At 52.4% G+C, this 24,322-nt stretch overlaps 1 protein-coding gene across 5 annotated transcripts in view; it reads right to left on the reverse strand.

The window, feature by feature from the left end:
• The window catches only part of GRHL3 (grainyhead like transcription factor 3), a 102,872-nt gene that overhangs the window by 4,755 nt on the left and 73,795 nt on the right, over positions 1–24,322 (reverse strand). For 2 of the 5 annotated variants that reach the window (XM_042015708.1, XM_042015706.1), the window contains 11 exons: positions 8,173–8,359; positions 7,520–7,581; positions 6,109–6,448; positions 5,821–5,900; positions 4,142–4,295; positions 3,557–3,668; positions 3,289–3,383; positions 1,551–1,709; positions 1,064–1,142; positions 606–739; positions 2–36 (listed from right to left, as the gene is read on the reverse strand). In XM_042015708.1, coding sequence (XP_041871642.1) covers positions 2–36; positions 606–739; positions 1,064–1,142; positions 1,551–1,709; positions 3,289–3,383; positions 3,557–3,668; positions 4,142–4,295; positions 5,821–5,900; positions 6,109–6,448; positions 7,520–7,581; positions 8,173–8,340 — 1,418 coding nt within the window. In that variant the 5' untranslated portion in view covers positions 8,341–8,359. Of the gene's footprint in view, position 1; positions 37–605; positions 740–1,063; positions 1,143–1,550; positions 1,710–3,288; positions 3,384–3,556; positions 3,669–4,141; positions 4,296–5,820; positions 5,901–6,108; positions 6,449–7,519; positions 7,582–8,172; positions 8,360–17,791; positions 17,927–18,598; positions 18,785–24,322 lie in introns of those variants that run through there. The other 3 variants (XM_042015709.1, XM_042015705.1, XM_042015704.1) reach the window with 3 other exon arrangements.

A 24,322-nucleotide genomic window follows, 5' to 3' on the forward strand; every position in this document is an offset into this window, starting at 1 on the left:
CCTGTTTGCAGAGTTGGGAACAGCAGGAGGGAGCACCTGGAATGCAAAGGAAATGGATCTGTGAGTCTGCACAGCATCACTGTGTGCCAGAGAGGCTGGGGGGTGGCAACTTGGGCACACTTTAAACATGATTTCCCTCCTCCTGGCCCCTCACACAATTACACCCAAACATCTGTTTCTTAAGAGTAAATGAAATTTGATATAAAGAACTTCTCCAGATTCCCTGGTTTTGACAAACTGAGACAGTGGTTTCTGAGGCAGGGAATGCTGGGGAGCTCTGAAGGACACTGGACAGAGGACAGTGGAGGGACGTCCCACCCACACAGGGACAGGGACTGAGATGGTGACATTTTGCTATCATTTATTTTCTGCTGATAGTTTTGCTACCACTGCAGCCCTCTGTGGAAGCTGCAGGTGAGTAAAGCACAGGAGTATCAGGCTGGAAGGAGCCTGGAAAGGCTCTCTCACCCATCACTGCTGCATGCCTCATTCCCACAAAGAGCTGTGCTGTGCTTTGGGCTTTTTCCATAACACAAGTCCTGTGGGGGGAATGCTCAGCCCGGGAAGGATGGGCTGAGAGGCTGGCTGTGTTTTGGGGGACTCACCGAGCCACACCTCTGCGGGTTGGAGAAGTGCACGTTGGGGATGAACAGCACCGGCTGCGTCTCCAGGTCGCTCTCTGGCCGCAGGAACGTGATCTCATTCCCTCTGAAGCCAGAGAGCAAACAGCCTTTCAGACCTACAGATGGAGAGTCCAGTTCATCTCAGCTCCCACAGCTCCGGGAGAGGGGAGCCCCTTCCCAAGGCTCCCAGCAGAAATGCTGGGAACAGGGCAGGAGCCTGCAGCAGCTCCAGGGCAGCCCAAGGGAGCCCAGAACGATTCCCAAGGGTTGGGCAGTGTCCATGAAGGGCTTTGGGACGCTGGGAAGGAGCCCAGCGAGGGCCTGACTGCCAGGCTGCTTCCCAAGGGTGCTGAGGGCAGCAGGCTTGGGAACAGCCACATCCGTGGAAGTTAAGGGACAGGGATTTCAACACGGAGCAGGGAACAGACACAAGCACTGACCATTGTTGTTGGAGTCCAGGCATTTTCCTTTCCTTCGGAACTGTTTCCTTTCATCATCCCTCATTTTCCTCTCTGCTCCCTGTGGGAAGATCCAGCAAAATTTAGGACATTGGCAGGTCCAACATGGGCAAGAGAGGGCTCAGAAATGGTCACCTCAGGGACCTTCTACAGCCAGCCAGGACTCTCTGACACTCAGAAATCAGAAAAACAAAAATGAAATTTGCTTTTAGAAATGAAACACACAGACAAAAATAGCTGTGAGAAATTTTTCCATGGGAAGATATCTGAGATTGAGGGATAACCTCCGAGGAAATTCTCATCTCTTTTGATATTTAACAACTTGTCAAAAACAGAGAGTCAAAAATAGAGTTTATTGTGAGGCACAGTCACAGGTCTTGGCTGTTCAGGCTCTCACAGCCTTTCTGGTTTTATTCTTGGGGCCCCTGACCAGTTGTTGTTTTTACCTGGTGGGAAAGGGGTGCTGTACCTTGTCACAGAAGATCTTGATCTGGCACACAGCCCGGTGCACCAGCTGGCTGCTGCCGCTGCCGCAGTCGTAGGTGTCGATCTGCAGGTTCAGGGGGACACCCTTCACTCCCTTCTGCGAGGAGAAGTCCGTGCTCAGGCAGTTCACCCCAATAAACACCTGCAAACAGGAACAGGGATGCTTGGTGCTGGAAAGCTCCTCCTCAGCCAGCAGTGGGAGCAGAGGGCAGGGACAAGAGCAGCTGCTGAGGCTCCTTCCGGCCCTCCCCGGGCCAGCCTGGCAGGGGAGCCCTCGGTTTCCCGCCTGAGCCTCTCCCCCCACACCTATTCCAGCTCTTTGACTCAGCCTCTCCACTCCCAAAATCCTGCCTGGGGATGTTCTTGCTGATATTTCTGATCTTTCATTTGAACAAGGGACCCTCAGACAGCAAAGCCCTGCAGGGAGGGAGGAGGGCAAGGCTGCAGCCTCAGGAATTGCACAGCAGTGCTGCTGCTTAAATAAATATTCATCACACACTGGGCTCTCTTATCACCAGGAGGGAGTTAGCTCCAGTGGGAACTCTGCAAGAAAAGCTGAGCACAGCTATAATCCAAATTGTATCTCCAAGCTGCCAATTCATTGGTGTGACCTTGGAATTCCCCTGGACCCCAGGGACAGATTTGCAGCTGGAGGAGTTCCCAGAGCTCCCTCAGCTGAGGATTTCAGCCCTGAAACCTGATGTCAGCTCGAGTCAGTTCCTAGGAAAGAAAACCACTTCACTGTGGGGTGAAGTTCAGTTGGAAGGAGAGAAGTAACAGGTGCCATGGCCAACCCAAACACCCAAATACCTGACCCCTCCTGTTCCCAGCGCCTGACCCCTCCTGTCTCACTCCCAGCCCTCGCAGCTCTCTGAAGTCTCACCTCTGCCTGCCTCAGGCCAGTGCATGAGCAGAGTTTCTGCTAAGAGTTAAATCCAGCTTTGCTGAGGTGCCCCCAGGGCTCGCCACATACCTGACATATTTCCATTTCTGACAGCTTTGCCTTGAAGACATTTGTTAACCTCTTGGGTTGTAAAAGACCCAGGTTGCCTTTGGGCTTATTGAGATCCCAAAGCCAGGCAAGGTTTTCCCAAGCTTCAGAGACTTGGGGTATTTATGCTTTTCTTTTTTTTTCTTTGTTACTTCATCTGGTTTTCAATCCCCACTAGACACAAAGTGTTAATGAGAAACTCTGAGGAGATGCAGAAGAGACAGCAGAGCTGCAAAGACCTTGCTGTAATAAACTTCACAGGTTTTAAGGTGAGAAGGGATCTTGAGACCTGCCTGGCTCCCTTCTACATACCACAAGGCACAGAAGGGTGGTCACTCATGTCTGCACCAACCTGCCTGGAAAGGGGGCTCTTTGTTCCATGGGCTGGGGGTTATTTAAACAGGCTGCAGGTACACGTGAGCAGAGCCCGGAATTGCTGCAAAAACCTTTCTTCAGAGTTATCCATCAGCACTAAGAAAACATCCCTGAGCCAGTCTGGGCTGTACCCAGAGTGTTTATTAGCTCATGGCAGTGTTTAAACACACACTGAGGCACGGTGTCCCGCTGCTGTCCTGCCAGGCAAACACTGCCTGGGGCCGCTGCAGTGGCAGGGTTTCATTTGAAACTCTCTGTGTCTCAGCTGAGCACTGGGGCAGTGTCTGGGATGGCAGGAAGGAGCTGCAGTTTTGCTGAGGATCATTCCCAGCTCCCCTCCACGGGCAGTTTGTACCTTGGCTTCCTCGTGGATGTTCCACACGAAGGACAGGGCGTTGTAGGCCAGCTCCTCGATGTTCTGCACCGTGTTGAAGTTCTCCTTGCAGTCGGCTGGAAGGCAGTGAAGGAGCAGTTCATACTGGGGCTGAAACTGGTGACATTCCCAAGGCCTCCCACCCCCAAAATCCTGCCCCTGACTGACTCCCAGACCAAGAGAAGCCCTGGGATGCACTGAAGTGGAGGCAGAAGCTCCCCAGCCCCCCAGGCCTGGCAGCCCCGCGTACCCACGTCGATGACCCTCTGCTTGGCCGTGGGCTGCCGGGAGTGCCAGTGCTTCCAGAACTTCAGCTGCTCCGTGGGGATCTTCTCGTTGTCAAACACAATCATCACCACGCTCTGCAACACAGCCCAGCCCAGCACAGAGCAGGATCAGTGCCTTCCTCACCTTCCACCCTGCACCGCCCTCAGGGCCACGTAAAACATGGGATTTTGTAGCTGGGGAAGCTGAGGTGGGCAAGGGAAGGGATTTGGGCACAGCCATTTGGCACTTTTGTCTCAGGGGTGGCTCCGAGGCCTGGCCACACATCCCAGGAGCAGGATGGGGACCCTGTCCCTGGCTCACAGCTCCTCCCAGCAGGGCCCCAGCCAGCCCTTTGTGCATCCCTGAGCTCCTGTGACAGGTTCCAGCTGCCATGGAGGCTCTGCAGTGCAGCAGAGGATTATCCTGTGGGACTGAATCCATCCCATTCATCACTTTAAGCCAACATGAGCCACAAAGCCATTACTGCTCCCGTTCAGCTCTGTTCCCAGTCCCAGGATGTCCCATTCCAGCGTGTGTCAGCAGAGCTGTCAGCCTGTCTGTTTCTTACCTTCACTTTGTTTGAGGACAAGTGCAAACATTTGCTGTCTCCAGCTGTCCTCAGCGTGATGGGGTAGAACTGTCCTTTGTTGAGGTAGGCCATGGGAGAGTCCCCAGATTTGATGTGAATGGCTTTGGGTGACCCCAGAGTGTATTCAAAGTCACTTGCATGGAACAAAGAGAGAAGGATGAATAAGCACACGCTGCTGTTTCACTGCAAAAGCAAAACAGAGGCCTGAGAGCCTCCACCCGCGGGTTACAGGCTCCAGTTTCTGCTCCATTCCCCACCTCACACACCCTGACACAGCACAGCACATTCTGATCCTCCCCAACACCCTGGGGAGCAGCACTGCACCAACAGCCTCATTTTACCCCTTGGTTTTGGCTTAAAACCCCTGGATGTGACTGCAGCCAGTATTTTTGTGTGGATGGCCACAGAACCATTGCTCAGCCAGCAGCCTAAAGCAAACCACACAAAACCAGGTACCTGTGATGAGACTTCTACAACACCCTAAACTCAGGTTCCTGTCTCCAAATCCATACCCATAACTGGCTGAGCCAGGAAGACTCTCCCCTAATGGTCCTGTAGAAGAAGGACCTGCAGGACACCAACACCTGCTTGGACACACAGAACTGGATTAAAAGCTCAGCTCGTGGAACTCTCAGTGTGGTGGGCAGCAACTTCAGTGTTCACAGAAAAGCTTTGTAGTGTCACACAGAGAAGGTGTCACTGCTGGAAAGGGAATTGGAGAGAAGAGCCTGAACTCAGAAGCTCTTGGACCTTCAGCAGCACCTGTGAGCACTGAAACAATGAGGCCACAGCTGGTTTCTGCTGTGAGGAATCCGTGCAAGCCACCACCTGTACAGGAGTCTTCACTCAGACCCTTCAAGTGCCCTGTTTAGTCACCAACCCATCTTCTTCCTGCTCCACCTCCTGTGATGCCATCTCTGAAGATGGGCTTGGCAGCTCCTCTTATCTGGAGCCAGGAGAGCCAGAGAACTTCAGTGCACAAATAAACAGTGAGCAGGGAGCCTCTGGCTCGGGGAGATGCTGCTGTCTGTGTGAACATCCCCACATCTGACAGCTGAGTCACCCAGTCAGCTGACTCAGGAGGCAAATAAAAAGTGGGAGGTGAAATAATGTTACCTGCTGGGAGGTTTGATGCAGTATCTGGAGCAGCAAAGCTCTGCCTGGCAGAGGGGTGGAAAGGAGGAAGAAATCCCTCGCGTGTTTTAGGAATGAGAGGCAGTGGCACCCTCTAAAACCAAGGCTGACTAACAGTGCTAAGTGAGAACCTAAACCTTAGATTAGGGGAGGCTGATGATCACCCTCATGCACTGCCAGCCTCCTTTTCTCTATCATTTACCCCATTCCAAGTGGCTTGTGGGAAGATGCTGCAGCCACCTGGATCCCTCAGGGTGCCCATGAGATGTGACAGCAGCTGGCCCTGGATTTACCCCAGTCTGGGCACAGAACAATCCCTGCTCTGGGTCTAAGAGCTCATGGAGCAGCACCTTGCTCTGGAAACACCAGGGAGACACAACTGGTCTCTGCAAAAGCACGGGAGCTGTGACTTGCACTGGTCACTGCCAGGCTGGACTGGGGAGAGGAAAGGGATGCAGCCTTTTCCCGGGAAAGAGACAGAGCCAAGAGTTCCCTGGACCCCCCAGGCCCTGGATTGCTGTTACCTCTTCACTCCCTCCGTGGGGTAGCTCTCGGGGCAGGGTGGCTCTGGCTGGGGTTTGAGGATGTCACTGAAGAGCAGCGTCTGCACACGAGAGGAAACACAAATCAGAACTAGAATCTCTCACTGCTTTGTCCATCCACCTTCTCCCAGCCACCACAGCAGACAAAACATGGACCCTCATTACTTCCAAACTCAACACAGACCCCCGGAAATCCAACAGGAACAGCACCAAGCTTCCAACACAAAAGCAGAGCTCCCACTGCCCCCCCAGCCCGGAGCAGCCCCTGACCTCCTGCGGGTCCTCCTTGAAGGTGCTGTCCGGCTGCCAGCGCTGCTGCGCCGGGGCCATGGGCAGGCTCTCAAACAGGGAGTTCAAGGAGCTGCTGTCGTACACGTCCCCCGGGGGCACCAGGAAGTTGTCTGGGGTGGCTTCCAGCTTGCTGGTGCCTGGAGGGAGCAGGGCTGGCTTGTGAGGAGCAGGGACACCTTCGAGACTGAGGCCGTTCTTCTTGGGAGGCTCACAGAACTCCTGGGCCATGGAGACGTTTTCTGACAGGAGCTTCATGAGATGGGCTGAGCCATCGAAGGAGGGGATCTCGGGCTCATAATCCATCCCGTGGCAGTGCCTGCTGGAGAGAGGTCCTGTCTCAGGGCCAGGCAGAGCAGGGCAGCCCCAGTGTCACTGCCAGGAGTGCCTCAGTGTGCTGCTGGCCTGGCTGCCAGGTGACCTTGAGTCAGCCCTGCACAGCTCCTGCTGGGCCTGGGACAGCTGACAGGCCCCTGGGGGATCTCCACCCACAGCTCTCAGTGCACTCAGCAAGAGCCAGAGGTGCTCAGCAGATAAGGGATGATCACAGGGAGTCAGAGAATATGGTTGGGACGTGGTTTGGGGCTGCACATCCAGGGCCTGCATCCACTATTCCTTTATTTAGGCCATCAAACAGAGCAGCAGGGATGATGAGAAAGGTACTGCTGTGTGGGCTGTCCATCATAAGTCTTTTTATGGCTCAGTGATGCTGAAAGTTGATTTTTTAATACCCTTTTTTTAAGGAAAAACAATTATTGTACAAATTAATGAACTCCAGCAGCTTAGGAAGCAAAAACCAAAACCAGCTTAACTCAGTTTGCTTCTGAAGGAGTGAAGTACCACTTGAGGTTTATTCTGTCAAGTGGTTACAAACTGACAGTGCCAAAGTACACAGCATCCAGGAAGGGGAACTGAACTCACAGTGGCAAATGAGCCATTAATTTAGTAGTTAATTATCTGAAAACCTCAAAGGACAAATGGGAGTCACTGGAAGAGAATCCTGGGAGAGTGGAACAGAAACCCTCATCAGCCCAGGGAAGGAAAGAAGATTTGGCCATTCCCTTCTTGCTGCCAGTGCTCAATCCTTTTGTCCTTTGCAATTGTGACAAAACAGGAAATAAAGGCAATTTCTTCAGCTGCTGCAAATCAGCACAACCCCTGCAAGCACAGCCAGACAGATGCTCAGGTCTGTAAATGGGTGTAGCTCCATTTATACCTGCTTGGGACCTGGCCTAAAGAATTTTAATGTGTGTCTCAGGGTTAATGAGCTGCACTGTTGCTGGTAATAACACCGTGCTTTGATGTCTATTTTCTGCAAGCTCAGAGCCCCATCCTGCATTTCAGCAGCTGCAGGAGAGTGAGGCAGCTCCAGAGAGCAGGAACTGAAGCCAACCTCTTTCCCAGTTCATTGCGTGCCATCATCCCAGCTGGGAGAATCCTCTTCTCCTTCGGGACCTAGGACAAGGCAGAGCAAAGAGTTTGTTTATTGTTAGATTTTATTAATGGAAAACAGAGCAGAATTAGCCCTGTCTGGGAGCAGGTGAAGCCTCCCAGACAAAACCCTGCGTGAATAACAAACAGCAGAGCTGGGCTCTCCCCTGGGCTGCTGCTGAGTTCCCAGGTAACCTTGGGCAAGCCACAGCAGCTTGTTCTGGGCACGACCTTAAAAGCACCCAAGTGAGTGGAAACATCATTGCTATTGCTTCCACTCAGGGATAAATCAGATCCACGTTTCGCGGAGCTCCATCCTCCAGCAGCTCCAGAAAAATAAAGCTGGTGGGGTGTGCAAGGCTGTTCCAGCCCAACAGCCCTCAAAGCACTGCTGTTCCTTATGGGTAAAAAACCCAGGCTCAAGGCACCTGGGTTCAGTTTTTCCACAAATTCCCTCAAAATGCTGGTTTGTGCCTCAGTTTACCACTGGGGATACTGGTGGCACCGTGTGGTGTTGGGAGGGTGTTGGATAAACAACTCTGGGGGGGATCAGTGGAGAGGTTTCCTCCTAAGGTGGCACCAATTGCACACCTGTCCCAGCCCAGGGACACCCACCATGTAGTAGTCGTAGAGGAGGCTGAGGGCAGCCACGCTGTCGTCGTCCCCGTTCACCCTCATCATGGCCTTGGTGGCTGCAGTCAGGGGGTTCTCCAGGTAGGTTTTCCAGGCTTCATCTTCGCTGGTGTAGGGGAATTTCTGGAAGTTCATGGTGTCATTCTTCATCAGACGCACGGATCTAAAACTGAGCCGCACAGGGGAAAGCGGGAATGAGGGGAGGAGCGTTTCCCACAGAGTTCCATGAACACAGGAAGGGCTTCCCAAAGGCTCTGTGGAGTGGAGGAGGGATGTTCTCCTGGTCCTGAACTCCCACAGCCTTTGGGATCACCAGCTCTGCTGCTGTGGCTGGGCACAAAATCAGGCCAGAGCCTCTCCAGGGGCAGCTGCACCTCTGCCCCCGCTCCTGCCTGGGGTGGCAAAGCCCCATCAGCTGCTCTTCCTCCAGTCACATCCTGCACAGTCACAAAGGGATCAGGAAACCTGGCACAATTCTCCCTTGGATGTGGAGCTCCAGGCCAGTGCAGCCCACAATCAGACACAGTCACTCAATGCCCAAGTGAAACCAAACCTCATCATTTTCCTTTGCTGCAGTTCATGATTTTGAAATTTAGTTCCAATCCAAATTATTTTTTCCCAATAACTTGTAGACGATTTTACTCAGAGGGAAGCAGACAGGCCAATCACAACCCCCTCCCTTCCACTAGAAAATTCCTGACTGAGGTGAGGCTCGTGGGACTACGTGAGAAGCAACACACCAAAATAATGCCCTGCCTGTCCTCTCTTCTGGCACTTTCTCCAGGTCTCTCCATCTTATGTTAATAAACTGTCAGACACTTAATTACCCAAACATTGGTCATCTTTCCTTTTCCTCCAGCAAACCCTGCCAGCAGTCAGCCCAGCAGTGCCTCCCTGCATTCCCTGCGCGTTCCAGGCTCAGAGGTTGGAATCATGGGATCATGGAATTGTTTAGGTTGGAAAAGACCCCAAAGATCATCAAGTCCAACCTTTGACCAAATCCCACCATGTCCACAGAGGCTGAGCCAGCGGACATGTGGCAGTGACGTGGAAGGTGTGACAGCAAGCCTGCCACACCTTCCTGTCACCTGCACGTGGTGTCACCACCACAGCTCACACCATTCACCATAAAATAAGAACTCCGTGGACAAAAATTCCTTTTTCCTCAAAGTGGAAATTTCCAGAAAGGGCAAGACTGGGTTTTATTAGCAGAAAAGATTTAAAAATTTTTTTTAAATCTCCCAAGTTTCCAAGAGCTGACTGGAGTTAAACCATGACATCACCTGCTGATGTTTTTCCATGGAAAGGCAAAGAAATTCGACAGGAATTACAGCAATGAATGCTACAATTTAATGGCATTTTCATAAGGAATGTGTCATTTTCATTAAGCCACTCTCTGTGTGTTTATAAGTCCTGGTCTAGACTTTTAAGTGAATCATTCCAAGAACAATAATTCCTCTTGGAAAGAACTTGGCATCCCTGAAACTCCCTGTAAGGGTGCTCTGTCACCAGGCACTGCCAGCCTGCATCAAATGCACATTAAACCATGCAGGGATGGCTTTGGGATGCCCCTGGATCAGACTCCAGAGCTCTCCTTGGCTCAGATTCCTGCTCTGGTGCCTCCCCTGCCTAACAAAACAAATTACAGCACAGAATTAGTTTGCAGTTCAGGAATTACAGCTGATTTTCTCCATGAGGCCACCAAGCGCTGCTTCTGCTGTCCTTGTCACCTTTTCCTTAAGGAATACTTCGCTTTTCCCTCCACACCCGAGCTGCACATCAGCACACGCTGTGCCAGCCCTGCTGGTGGCCCGAGGCTCCCAATTCCCGCTGCTTTCTGTGCCCACGTGGCAGCGGAGCTGGGGCTGGCACGAGCTCCCATCGCAGCCCAGGATAACGGGAACGCCGAGCCCGCTCCTCTTCCCCGGTTTCACCCCGCACCTGAAACTCCAGCAGGTGTTTGGGGAGTTTCGTTGTCTTTAGCGTTTCTCACGCAGCCCTCTCTCCCTCCTCCCTCCCTCAGTGCCGAGTATCTCCGAGCAGCGCGATGGGAATGACTCAGATTTCAGTGCTCGGTGCCGGGGCTGTTCAGTCCTGCCTGGACAGGAATCCTCACCCGCTCTCAATCCCATCTTCTCAAGGAAGAATAGGCAGCTGCAGAGCTCGATCTCAGGGTGAGACTCAGCCCCTATCACTTGGAATCAGCAGAGATAAACACACCAGGGCAGGATGGAGCAGCAAAGCATTCAGGAGCTTAAAAAAGCACAGATATTATGAGGAAAAATGCTTTGGAGCTTTATTCTCCCTCAACTAAAGCATTCCTTGTGTGATTCCCTTCTACCCCCCTGCCCCTCACCTCTGCTGGGAGAAACCATGGAAAAAGGCACAATGGGAAACCTGCCCTGCCCTCGGCCTGGCATAAAAAGCTTCAGGCAGGACCCTGAGGTGCTCAGAACCTGCAAAGTCCTTGAAAGTCTGAGCAGCTCCTCCATGCACTGGGCACTGCACTGGTCCCAGTGAGCTTGGGATTCACCCAGCTGAGGACTGGCACAAATGACAGGAATTGCACCTTTATTCCACCTCGTTTCTGTTCCAGAGTCCACAGGATCCCTGGTAAGCACTGGGACGTGTGACTGGAGCCTCGTGCATCCCCTCAGAACCCACCCTGAAGGGGCGTGAGGGAACATCCACCCCATTTACTCATCCAGAGAGGTCAGCCCTGCTCTGACCCTATTGCAGAAGGGCACCAGGGCTGCCCAGTATCTGAGGAGAGAGGGTGATTTGAGGAGATAAGCAGACGTGGTGACATGTCTCAGGCACCTTTTTGACATCAGGGCCTACAGGACACTGCCCGTCAGTTTGCTCCCACAGCATTTCAGAGCACACAGATCCCATCAGCAACCCCTGTGAAGCACAGCTGCAGGGCAGAGACATCCAAATCCGGATCCAAACACACCTGAACTTTACTTTCCTCGCTGCCTGTGATGCCCCCTGCACGTGGTCGGGCCGTGTTTGCCCATTCCAAGCTCCCTGTTCTGTTTGGCAAAGCCAGAGCTCCTTTCCCAGGCCAGGGAAACGCCGAGCCTGGCACCGGCAGCCTCCCCCCTGTTGGCACACTCGGTGCAGCAGCCTCGGGCCATGCGCAGAGCAGGATTTGGGGAAGGGAGCAGTGTGGGGAAGAGGGAGCAGCGTGTTTGTTTCCAAACAGTCGGGAGGGAGGGAGTGTGACACAAGGTGATCCCAGCCCCTTTCCCGCTCCAGCCCACCCCACCTCTGTTTCCCCGACTGATTTCTCCTGGTGATGAATAAACACTCAGGGCTACGCTGGAACAGGAGAATGTGCCCAAAGGGTCTGGGTGGGGACATCAGCCAAGCAGGAAAGAACCCTGGTATTCCTTCTGCCTTTGCTGGGTTTCTGTGGGAGGCTTTGCCGGCCTTTGAGCTTTGTGTTGCTGTCTTTGTTCTCTCCCCTACAACTGTTTAAGCCTCCAACCTAAATACTGGCCATGCCAGATGCTGGTGGCTACAGAGCACCATCACACTGTCAAAGCAGCAGGAATTCAGAGCCACAGAACAGAGACTCCAGCCTGAGGAGCTCAGGGATGCCCCAGGCAGCTACTGTGGGGTTTCATCACTCTGGGTCTGGGCATTGAGTTCTCCTGCCTCTTGAAATAACCCTGGTGTTCCCCAAGTTCTTGTCAGAAATACAGGGAAGGGTCAGCATTGCCCTGGAGAGGGCAAGGCCAGCAGCTGCTTTCTGGGGCAGAGATTTTAGCCTGTAAACCCTCGTCAGGAAGAACAGCATCCCACAGAGTGGCCTCATTACTGAAGCCAAACCTCTCAGCTAAGTCCTGATTTTGTAATTTCTTTGCAGGTTTAATAAACAAGCACACCTGAAGACAAGGTGACAGCACAGCCAGCAGTGAGTGCATTGTCACCGGCCCACTCACACGGCCGGGCAAAAATCCAAACAGAGACAGAACCAGGAAAAAAAACACAGAAAGAAACACAACAAACACAGAGCAACGACGAAAAACACAGCCGGGGTGCCAAGCACAACACGGTGTCAATCCACAGGCCCTGAGACCAGAGTCTATCTCATGGCCCCTGACCTGCTCTGCCTACGGGACTGGGATATTTTCTCTGGCAGCTGGGTGACAACGTGGCCTCTGTCACTGGGGTTGTGCAGGGGCATTTCAGCAGCACCGGGGTTAACTCAGCACAGCCACCTGAAGATTCCCAGCAATGCTTCACCCACAGGCAGCGCAGGAGCTTCTCTGTCCCTGGATTCCGTGGCCTGTGTGGCACAGGTGGGATCCAGGTCTCCCATCCCACCCAGCCTGGGCCCTGCACAGCACAGGGCACCCCCTGTGGGAATGTGCCATGGCTGGGATGGGAAGGGAGGGGGCCACCAGGAACATCTTTGGGAAGTGGCTCCTGGTCCCCAAAGGGGCTCAGTGGATGCCAACCAGTGGAGCTCAGTGGTGAGCCCTTGGTGGGATGTGGTGGGGTGGGGCAGGGTGGGCACTGGATCCCCCAGCCCGGCTCTCCAGCAGATCCAGCTGGAAAGCTCTGCAATCCCTGGTGGAGCCAGACAAACCTCCCAGGGGCAGGTGCTGCCTGGGGGAATACACAGGGATTCCCCCTCTTGGGTCACCTACAGCTCTTTAGGACCAGAAAGCCCAACCCAGCTCAATATTCATCCTAACTCCTGCTTTTGTAGCTCTTTATTATCACAGCAGGACCCGAGGACAGGGATTGACACTAAAATGCCTCATCCTGGGCTGCTCAGCAAAGAGGACAGAACAGAACCAGCCCTGAACCTCTGCTGTAAATCTCAGCAGCACTGGACTGGTTCCTGCCTCTGCAGCCGGGAGGGCTCCTGAGACAAGCCAGGCTCTGATGTCTGGGGGACACCGGCTGGGGTTGTGCTTTACCCGATAATATCGCCCCGGAGGGATCCACCCACCCCCTCCCATTGCACAAACGAGTCCTGCTTTAGTGCCTCCCCTGCCTAACAAAACAAATTACAGCACAGAATCCCTTTGCAGTTCAGGAATTACAGGTGATTTTTTCCAGAAGCCGTTTCTGATGTCAGATGGTTCTGTTTTGGGGTGTCCTGAGTTTCAGGGGTATCTGACTCCAAAGGGAGACACAAAACCAGGCCCTGAGCATCCCACCTGGCACTTCTGAAATATTGCTGTAATTCCTATTTTCATTGTGGACAGATAAAGAAGTTTATGTACAGTTATTCCTGGACACAAACACATTGCACTGAAGCTCCCACTCTTTCACCCACCAAAAGGAAGATTACGCAGGTAATTCTTGTATATTCAGTAACTTCAAGAGCTATAACTTTTAAATAAAATTAAATTTAAAAAATAAATCACAGTTTTACAAGACTTGGATTAAAAACTTGCCAATGGTAGCCATAACAGACAAACTTCTGCAACAAAATTTGTTTCTTTTTTACTGCTCTTCAGGTAATGTGGGTTTTTAAGCCAGGAATCAGCTATTATGGGTTATCTGTGCTGAGAACTGAACCCAGTTTTATTCAAGTTTCTCTGCTTCCCTCAGCACACCCTACCAGAGGCTGCTGCAGTGACACAACAGAGATGTCACACATTTCTAAGGCAGCAGTGAGACAGAGAGAGCAGAGATTGGAGCCTCTGAGTTCTGTGCTCAGGCTCGCGACAGTTGGGTTCTCCACTCCAGGCTGGGATGTGCTGACCTCTCCCCAGTGCCTGAGTTCAGCCAGAGCTCACACCTGGCACGGGGTTTGTGCCCTGCTGAAGGTGGGAGAGGTGGCTCCTGTTGCCCAAGAGGCTCCAGGAAGCTGTGCCAGGGCAGGACACTTGACAGGAGCCTCACATGGAGCAGCTGCTCGCCTGCCTGTCCCTGTCCCATGCTCTGCCAGCAGAGCTGCACCCTGTCCCGCTGTCCCTCAGCTGCACCACGGAGCCTGCAGAGCTGCTGAGGCACAGCCAGGGTGGGCTCTCCCCCTGTGGTTTTCCCTCTCTCTTCCCATCCTGGAGGGACTTTTCACCTGGAACACGCTCAGTTGCCCGGATCTCCTACAAGGGGCACTCTGCCCATGCCCTCCACGTGCTCTGATTCAGTGTCCTGTGAGCACAGGGCCCAGGGGCAGCAGCCTTTTGCTTTGCTGTTTCATATAAAAAACCAACCCCAGCATAATGTTTTTGCCAAACCAACCTGATTCATCCCATCGTGGGCACAGCCCTATAAAAGCAGGCATTTCTGCAGAGCTCAGACTGCCAAGGCAGAGGGATGACAAGAAACAAGAAGTGGACAGAGCAGGAGGCTCTGGGTCAGTGCCAGCTGCTCTGGTGCTCTCAGCACTCGTGGTATGAACATGCTGGGGACAGGGATGGGTTTTGGATCAGCCTCAATCCCCCCATAATCAGAGCTACAGCCAGAACAGCACTGACAGCTAAAGGGACAAGAAATGAACCATCTCAGAACTCTGGAGTGGTTTGGGTTGGAAGGAACCATCCCATCCCACCCCTGCCATGGGCAGGGACACCTCCCACTGCCCCAGGCTGCTCCCAGCCCCAATGTCCAGCCTGGCCTTGGGCACTGCCAGGGATCCAGGGGCAGCCCCAGCTGCTCTGGGCACCCTGTGCCAGGGCCTGCCCACCCTCACAGCCAGGAATTCCTTCCCAGTATCCCATCTAACCCTACTGTCTTCCACATTTCTTATCCTCCAAGCCTTGGAAACTTGGCTATGAGCAATGGAATTTAATCGTGTGTTCAATAATGAGTTCCACTGATGAACATTTTTCAGCTGTTGCCTTTTCCCTCCTTGAGCACACGCAATTCCAGGCTCCCTGTTCCTGCCAATCAGCTGATCCCAAGGGCTGGCAGGTGCAATCCAAGTACAAGTGCATTTTTGGATGAATTCTTTACACTGATCAACAATTCAAACCCCAGCCAGAGCAGATCCTCCTCACAGGAACTGTCTTTACTCTGCAAATTTCCCTGGAATCATTCCCATGGACCAATCAGCCGAAAATGTGACCCAAAGCATCAAAGCAGAGATACTGTGCAAATGTTGATTCACCCCTGCTTTGAGTCTGGAGTTTATTCAGAGGGCTTTTACTCCTTTGTTGGGAATTGCATAGCAGTTATTTGATTGTTGTTTCTTTAATTTACAAATCTCTCTCTCTCTTTACATAACTCTAAAAAAATAAAAATCCAAGCCAGCCTCCCTCGCTCCAGCACGGTTATCCCTTGTGTGCTTTGCTGCCAGGATTTTATAAAAGGGCTTTAACTTTTCATTCACCAAGAGCATAACTCAAGTTTTAATAACACACCTTATGCATGACAAAAATTTGCTTCTGGCGATCATGGTTTCGACCACAAAACCACAACTGGGAGTAACTCCTGGTTAACTCCTTCCAGCCCACGCACGGCTGAGTTAGACACAGGCTCAGTTTAGAAGACTATGGAAATCAGCAGTTAGAATATTTTACAATAGGCAAAACATCTCCCTCTCCCATGCCCCGCTGGTCCCTTCCCAGTCCTCTCTGGGGAATTAAAGTCCCAAAGGGACAGGTGGGATTCTTCTCTCTGTCATTTCGGGCGACAGGAGCAGCCCGTGGAGATGTCACAGCTCCTAAACAGCAGCCACATCTGGGCAGATGTTCACGGCTCAGACTGGGGGGTGTGAGGAGCAGCGTGCGGGGCACCGACACCGCTCCGGAGCTTCCAAAGCTGCTCCCGGTGCCTGGAAAGCTCCACCCTGGTGATTATCCCGAAGTTCGCAGCTCCTTAGAGCCCCGTTGCTCGCTGAGGGGCTTTAGCAGCCTCTTCTCAGGTTCCTGTTCCCCACTGACACCTTTTCCCCTCAGAGTAAACCCAGGGCTGAACGCTCCCCTCTTCCTTTAGTCCCACGAAATTCCCAGCTCCCTTATCTCCTGTCGGGAGCCCTGGGGAGCTTTCGGCGAGGCGCTCCAGGCCCACCGTGATCCCAAATGCTCCCCCAGGCGCTGCCCGCCCCTGTCCCCTGGCCGGGCACGGGACGGGGCTGCCGCACGCTCGTCCCGAGGGAATTCATTCCCCCAGTGAACGAAACTGGAATTTTCAAAGATCTGCAGACGTGTCCTGCCAAAGGATCAATTTATGGAAAAACCTCGCACGGAGCCCTTCGCTCTCAGGGTGACCAAACGCAGCCCCATCCCGGGTCTGTGCTGGGGGCCGGAGCAGAGATGGGAATCCCAAAGCGGCGCTGCTCCCTCGGCTCCCCTCCCACGGGAGGGCTCAGGGGTTAAGAGCCCGCTAGCGAGGGCAGTCAGGCGGCCGTGTCATTCCCCGGGCCGTAATTAGCGATAAATCCATCAATCGCACACTCGCTCACACGCTCCGTGCGTTCCGAGAGCCCTCACTGCCAAACTTAAAAAGCATCAGCTGTAAATTACTCAAAAACTTCAGAAAGCGAAAATTTCAGTCACAGATTCTCAATCAATCGGAGCAGATTGATCCCACTATTTACATAAAATAGTAATTACTGCTGCGCCTTTCCAAGGTTCTTAATTAGGAGGAGATTGGCTGACACAGCAGCTCTGTCAGGCTTGTAAACACACACAGGCGTGCGGTTTTCTCCCAAAAAACACCTTCCAAGCACCAGATCCACGTATATATTTATATATTTCCTATTTCTTGATTAATATTTTAATACACAAATCCTTCGGACAGGGTTCTAGACTGGGATGACATTTAGCACTGACTGACAGCAGCACTCACCAGCTTTAGTCACTATTCCTGCAGCCTCCCCTACCCCCTGTCACGCCAATCTGACACTTGTTTGCTCTTATTTCAGAGGTGCGAGGCCCGAGGTGCTGTGCTGATACCATCAGCATCCAAACTCCAAAACATTTCAGAGGTGACAAAATTAGAAACGAGAGTTATGCAGGATCAATAGGTTTTAAAAGCTTTTTCTCGTTAAAAAAATTAAATTATTTGATAGGGTCATAGTGTGAATCCATTTACTTGGAAAAAAAAACTAAGCAAAAAACAAAAATCAAAACAAATAAAAAACCCAAAGAAAGGAAAAAAACCTCCACCCAAACAAACAAACAAAAAGGAAAAAAAAAAACCCATCAAAACCCCAACAAAAAAGAACACCACACAACAATCCCCACCCCAAAAAACTAGAGGCTGGTAAATACTTTGGAAGTTATTTTCTCAAATAAATATGTATAAAAAATAAACCAGGTTCCTGTAGCTCTTGTTAGATTTTGTTGGACAGAGGCAGAGCAGACTCGCCTCTAGACAAGAAACCCCATGTGTCAGTTTTGGGCTGGGGATAAAAAAGTAACCCGGATCGTGATTTTTAACACCTCCCAAATAAATAAAAAAAAGCTGAGAAGTGATTCCTAAGAAGCGATTCCTCAGAAGCGATTCCTCCCCGGAGCAGCACCAGCTCAGGCAGGGACAGAAAATCAGGAAAACGCTCCCATCCCGTTCTTTACTCCCCTTGCCAACAGCTGGACAGGCAGAGGAGCCACCCAGCAATCCCATCCAGCCCCGGCAGCGAGAAAAGAGGGGGAAGAAAAAAAAAAACCAAACCCCTTCCACTTACTCCAGCTCATTGGACATATTTCCGCGGTGTCCGGGGCAGGAGGCAGCGATCCCGCTGAGCGCTCTCCGGGTGCCTCAGCCAGACATTGCCTGCGAGGTGTTTGATTTATGGCGAGCGGCGCGCACAGGTGGGGCGGCCCTGCCGGGATTGGCTGCCGGCACAGGTGCCCTGGGACAGGTACACCCAGACAGGTGCAGCGTAACCCTGTCCCTGCCGGCCGCCCAGGGAAAAGCCCCGGGGCAAAGAGAGGATGAAGGGGTGGGATCAGGGATTCATCGCGGGGATAATGAGTTTCAGTTTGGTGGATGTGTTCCATCGCCTGCCATGCCAAGGAGCTGTCGTCTTTATGGAGCTGGGGGTTGGGTCGTCCTTTGGTGTTTCTTTGTATATAAATACACTGACAAAATGCATGTATTTATAAAGGGATAATTTATATATTTATACATGTATTTATATATAAAGGGATTTATGAATTAGGGAAGGAGAAAGTTTCCTCTCGTTCCTCCGTGGTAATTGTACTGACAGGAAAACCTTTCCTTGCCTTTCCTCACCTTCTCTCAGCTGCTCACTCCAGAGATGTGGGGGGGTTTTTTGGCTCTCCCTCTTAAAAAACGAACTTTAACCCCCCTAACTTTAGGTACCAAGTAATTCCATAAATATCCTGGCTCAGGGAACCCCTGCACTACTCCGGATCTGTCAGGAGCAGGGCTGTGGGGATAACCTTTCTCTGCTAAGCGTTATTCCAGCGGGAACTTTGGGAATAGGCTGCGGGAATACCACCCAGGCAACACCTCTGCAGCAACTCACCTGTGAACGGGGAAAAGGTTTGTGCAATAGAACAAAACTCATCAGGGATTCAAGCCCTCTTGCTGGATGGTTTCTGTCATCCGTGTTGCAATGAGGAGGCAGAGGATGGGCTCAGCGGTGACTCACGGTGACTGGATTTGGAAGGCAGGAGAGGATTTTGCCAGGCAAGTTGATACAAGCCTTAAAACAAAGGGAAAAAGAAAGGCTTCCACCCCTCGTTCTCACCCCCCATCGTGTCTCACTCCTGCCGGCCGCTCAGCTCCTGCCCCGACGCTGAGCACGGCTCTGGAGGTGTCACAGCTTTGGAGGTGTCACCCAGCACTGAGCGTGGCTCTCCCTGGGGAGCTCCCAGCCCAGCGGGGCGGGCAGGAGTCGTGTCCACACAGGCACATGAGAGCACAGAGCTCTTTAATTTGGGTACAACACCCTCCAACACCTCCCTGGCTGCTGGCTCAGATGAGGAATGACCATGGGGTATCTGCTGATAAGGCCAGGACGTGCTGCGCTGGGCTCTGCCCGAGCCCTCCACTCTGCTGTGGGAATCCTGCCTGCCAGGGAGCCAGGGGCTGGACAAAGGCTGCTCCTGGGAAGGAAAAACCAAAGGTCTGGAGCAATGCAAACTCCACTGGGGATTGCTGGAGAACACCAGGGGACAGCAACAGCCAAAAGTCAGCTGAAAGAACCCATGGAGTGGTTTGGGCTGGAAGGGACCTTAAAGATCCCCGAGTCCCAGCCCCCTGTCCTATTAAGCCAAGGAAAGCACTGATCTGAGGCAGCTGTGGCAGCAGTTGCTCAATGCTCTGATTGTATCTCCACGTTAATGAAGCCTTGCCCAGTTCATGGTGCCCACAGCGGCAGCTCTGAGTCCCTGTCCTTCACCCCATCCACGCAGAGAGGATTTCACTGGCTCTGGCTATTGCAGAGCTGCAACATCCCCTCGGGGGATTTCCGAGTTTCCTCCAGCCTTGCAGTGAGACTTCACAGACTCCAGCAACAAAAGTGAAGGAGGAGAAAACACTGCCAGAGCATGCAGGGGAGGGACAGGGCTCTGACCTCTGCGGGGAAAAGAGAAAGACAAAGAAAAGAGAGGGAGAAATGTGTCTGGCAGAGCTGAGCAGGGCCGGGTTTTGTCTCAGTGAAAGGTGTCCTGTGCCACCTCTGGATTTGGTTCAGCTTTTCAGGCTTGGCCCTCTGCAGAGCAGCAGGGAGGGTGCTGTCTGCTCCCCCAGGACAGGGTGCAGGAGAAGAACGAACCCTCCAGACCCTTCTCCTCTGCTGGCAAAGCCTCGGTGGCACCCTTGGAAGGAGGCTCAGCCCAGCCCTCACACACAGCCTGGCTCTGATGTGTCACTGGGTACTGCTGCCTCCAACAGCTCCTGCCAGACAGGACCATCCCTGTCCTGCCTCTTCCATCCTCTTGGGCACCTTTTGTGCCTTTTTTGTGATAATGGGACTTTTGTGGCGCCTCGGAGGCCTCCAGGCCTGGACGCCCAGACAATCCCTTTGACTATGATTTCAGTATTTCTAATTATTATTTTCTCTCTTTTTTTTTTTTTTTTTTTTTCATTTATACTCCACCCTCCAAGAGTATCTGGTGAGGGGGTGGGATAGAAAAAAGAGACCAAGAGATACATTCTCTGTGAACAAAACCCTCCCACTTCCCTTCCACTCCCCTGTTAAATATACCCTGGAACAAAAGCCTTTTATGATGCTCTAAAAATAAAGCATGCAGCAGTCAAGACAAACTGCAAAGTTTAAACGAGAGGGCCAAATTTTGCTCACAGCTACACCCTCTCTAAGGCAACAGGGTTGCTCTTGTGTTTGGCTTGTTAAACCCTCTTTAAACATCCAGGGGCAGACTGGGATTAGCTGCATTTTGTGAGGGACACATCAGCAGCTCCAGGATGGAGACAGCATCACCCAGAGGGTCTCCAGCCCTGCAGGGCCAGCTGGGGCTGCCCCTGGATGTTTAAATCATCCCAGGTGCAGTGTGGCCCTGTGTCCCTGACATCCCAATGTTCCTATTTCTCCCTCCACCACCGATCTGCGGTGTGACCTCACCTAAGCCATTCCACACTCCCTGTTCCCAGTCTGGCTTCTCTGCTGTATAACCTGTAAGGAACTTCAAAGCAAGGACTCTAATCCCTTTAGGATACACGGCTTTTCCCACTGACAGCTGTCAAACATCCTTTCCAGTTGTCCTGTGATGTGCCAGGAATTGCAGTTGTCTTTGACCAAAGGTTATTAAAACACTTCAGCAATTAATACACAGCAAGAGGAAGCAGCCTGGAGCAGGTTAAAGTGAGCTGGGGCTGCTTCAGGTGCTTTTCCAGCAAAAAACACACCTTGTGCCACAAAAACCTTTGATATCCAAACCAGATCATCTTTCCCACTGAGACACCCTGTGTCTCCCAGAGCCTTTTCCTTGGGAAGGCAGAACAAAAAGATGAACCAAAACTTCCTTGGGCTGCAAGGCTCAGCCTGGCAGCACTGCCCCTCCCTCTGGTTGGACAGCACAGGCACAGCAGAGCTCCACAAGTGCCTCTACAGTGTCAGGGGAATAATGAGGAAAAGGAAAAGGAGGATTTGGCATTCTGGAGAAATGAAGAGGGACAAACCCCTCACTGGCCTTTTCCCAGCAGCCGTTTTCCAGGCTCTATCTGCAGGATTCCTGGGAATCCAGCTGGCTCTGCTGGATCCCAGTACCATTAAACAACGTGACCTGATGCTGAAATGTCTTTTTAATAGAGCCAGGCCAGTTTGTTATTATCTGTTGTAGCCCAGGGGGCTATAGGAAAATTCCTGTTGTCCTTAGCGAGTTCTACCAGTTCTCACACAGTAACGAGTTTGGGTTGCAAACAACTGACCCAGCTCAGGGACTGCAGGGCAGGCAGCTGCAGTTAAACAAACAAACATGACCCCCCAGCCCAGCCACCTTCTCCTGCTGCAAGAAACTTCGCTTTTCCTCTGCATTCTCTGCCCTGAGCTCATCCCGTGCTCTCCCTGGAGCTGACCTGACACCTGCCATTCCCAACCCAGCAGGAAAGTGGGAAGTGGCCGTCCCAGTTTAGTCTGTCAGGGGAGGGAGCTGGCTGGAGACATCACAAGGATGTTCCCCATTCCAGCCCAATTTGCTGCCCAGGCTTCCTGTGATGTTCAGCTCCAAATATGCACAGGGAAGGAGCCAGGGGAAGGTTTCACAGAGGGGAACTGTCCTTTCTACCAGGGATTTCGGCCTGGCTCCAAGGAAACTTTGTTTTCTAACCCCAGCACCCACCAGGGAGCACATGCCCAGCTCACAGGGCTTCCCTCCCATCGGCTGCCTCACACCTGCAACTCCAAACACAAAAGCACATTTCCTCCCAGAAAAAACCAGGAGTTGGATTCCCCCCAGTGATCCCTGTGCCAGGAGCAGGAGGTGCTGTCAGTGGTGCCAGCAGCACCAGGAAGGGCTCAGGGCTGGGCCCACACTTCCCTCAGTGCTGCCATTCCTCCCCGAGAGAAACTTTTAAACATGAAAACAGTTTTGAAAATGGACCAGATGCAAAACATCAGGGATTGCTCCCAACCATTTCCCCCACTGTGCAGCCTGATCAAAGCTGCCTCCCCTCAGGAAGTTATCTGATGTCAGCCAGTGACGCTGCAGCAGAGATGAGTTTGGTCTCGGGTACCTCAGTTGACTCCACTCCTCCTTAATCAGCCCTGGGTGAGCAGAGATATGGAAATGGCACTGGCAGAGGTGTCCTGGGCTGCTCAGAATAAATTACCCTTATCAGGAGCGTGGCAGATCCCAGCAGCACAGTTGGGCTCAGGTTTGGGCTCCAGATGAAGCAGCCAGGGTTTGGATGCTGTGTCTGCTCCCCTCACCCAGCTGTGGATCCCAATTAATCCGAGCACAGCACAGAAATGGGATCTCATTCAGCAAATTCCTAAGTAACAAATTAAAAAAAGGAAATATGAATGGATATCAGTCTTCCCTGGACTATAATGAATGTGCTCAGGGAGCCTTGAGAGGCAGCTCAGTTTCTGTCAGTAATTAGAAAAGCTCAGGCCAGAGATATTTATCTGTGAGCAACATCTGGAACTAATAACATCTCAACCCTGCCAGCCTCCCTGGTTTCATCTCAAATCTGCTGATACTTGCTGTTATTGGTTTATTTAGTTGCCTCTTCAAGCCTGGCTTTCTGTAATCATCCCATCATGTGAAAGTGTTCCCTACACAAAAATCTCCATCCTTCAGGATCATTGCAAAACGCTCCAAGCCCCAATTCCTACAGGCTCAGGAATGAAGAGACAGAAAGGAAAATAACTCCCTCACACACCCCACAAAGTGAAGCAATTTTAAAGCCAATCCTCCACCTAGCAAGGACCTGGCTTGTGGTTTCCAAGCAGAACCAGGGCTCAGGACACATTAGTGCTGTGCTGGTCAGTACTGGACTCATCAAAGCACTGCAAATTTTAATTATTTCTCACTTCAGCTCTCCACCTGTCATTACTCATCTGAATCACTCATGGGATACTGAACCAGGGGATGTTTTGGGGTGGCCAGAATGGGCACACAGCAGAAGTCATCCTGCCTTTCTCTGCCTCAGCACTTTGCAGGAGCTGACTTTCCCACAACAGCTTGAGAAAACAGCTGTGGGACCTGATTATTTGTAGAGAAGAGGAAGAAGTTGGCTCCACAATCTTGATTTGACTCTAAAATTGTCCCCGGAATTGGGATTCCGAGCTTGGATCCCAGGCCTGGTTTGGAGACACCCCCTGCTCTTGAAGCATTCAAATGAAAAGGCGGAGGGAGGGGAGAGGCTGGGCAGGGGCTGGGGACAGCACCTGTGGGAACTGAGTCTCATTCACAGTGGGAAACTGGAAAACCCAAAGGCCTGTGTGAGTCAGAGCTGTCCTGGTTCCGCTCAGGGAACACAGCCCCAGCTCCTGGCCGAGCCCACATGGGAGAAGCTCCAGGTCCTTGGAGTTCCCAGCTCTTTACAGGCACTGAGAGATTGGATTTCCCTTTGAAAATCCCCTGGGAACAGCCCAATGTTGGTCCTGCTCCTTCCCCCCAGGGGCTCCAGCTTTGTCCTGCCAGCCTGCAGTCACCAGCAGGGACAGTGTGGGGATGATGCAGGAAAGCCCAAGCAAAGCCAGCAGGGCTGAAGCCTCCTGAAAAAATTAACAGTTCTGGGCTGGAGAATGGGCAAACTTCGACTTTTGGGTTTTATGTCCCGGTTCAAGGGAGCTGCTGCAGTGTGTCACCTTTGTGTGACAGCTCGAGGAGCCCGTGGCTCTGGTTGGGCCCAGCTCAGGGAAAGCTTTATCAGGGAGTGCCAGAGCCTCTGGAGCCATTCCAGCCCCTCCATCCACACTGCAGGAGCATCCAGGCATGCACGAGGTGTGATCCAGGCAATCCCAGCCCGGGATCCCAGCCCACAGCCCTCAGCCCATCTCCTGCTGGCACCTCCTCCCCAGAGCCCAAAAGCTGGAGGGAACCCAGGCTCTGCTCCCATGGCTCCTGCCAGAGCTGAAACTCCCCCAGCATCGTCTGTCCCAAACATCCTCCCTCCCAAACATCCTCCCCACGGCTCTGGAGGAGAGAAGGAGTTCCAGATACCCATCTGCTCCACCCTCTGGTAGTGGGCAAGCTCAGCTTCCTCGCTGGCACCTGTCTGTCATATTTGATACCAAATAAAGGCCCACTTAATTCGGACTCACTCGACCTGCTCCTGT

Source organism: Corvus kubaryi, unplaced genomic scaffold, assembly GCF_017639235.1.
Source record: "Corvus kubaryi isolate FWS band 111438036 unplaced genomic scaffold, C.kubaryi_AGA036_p1.0 split3-37304, whole genome shotgun sequence".
In the NCBI taxonomy this organism is placed as follows: Eukaryota; Metazoa; Chordata; class Aves; order Passeriformes; family Corvidae; genus Corvus; species Corvus kubaryi.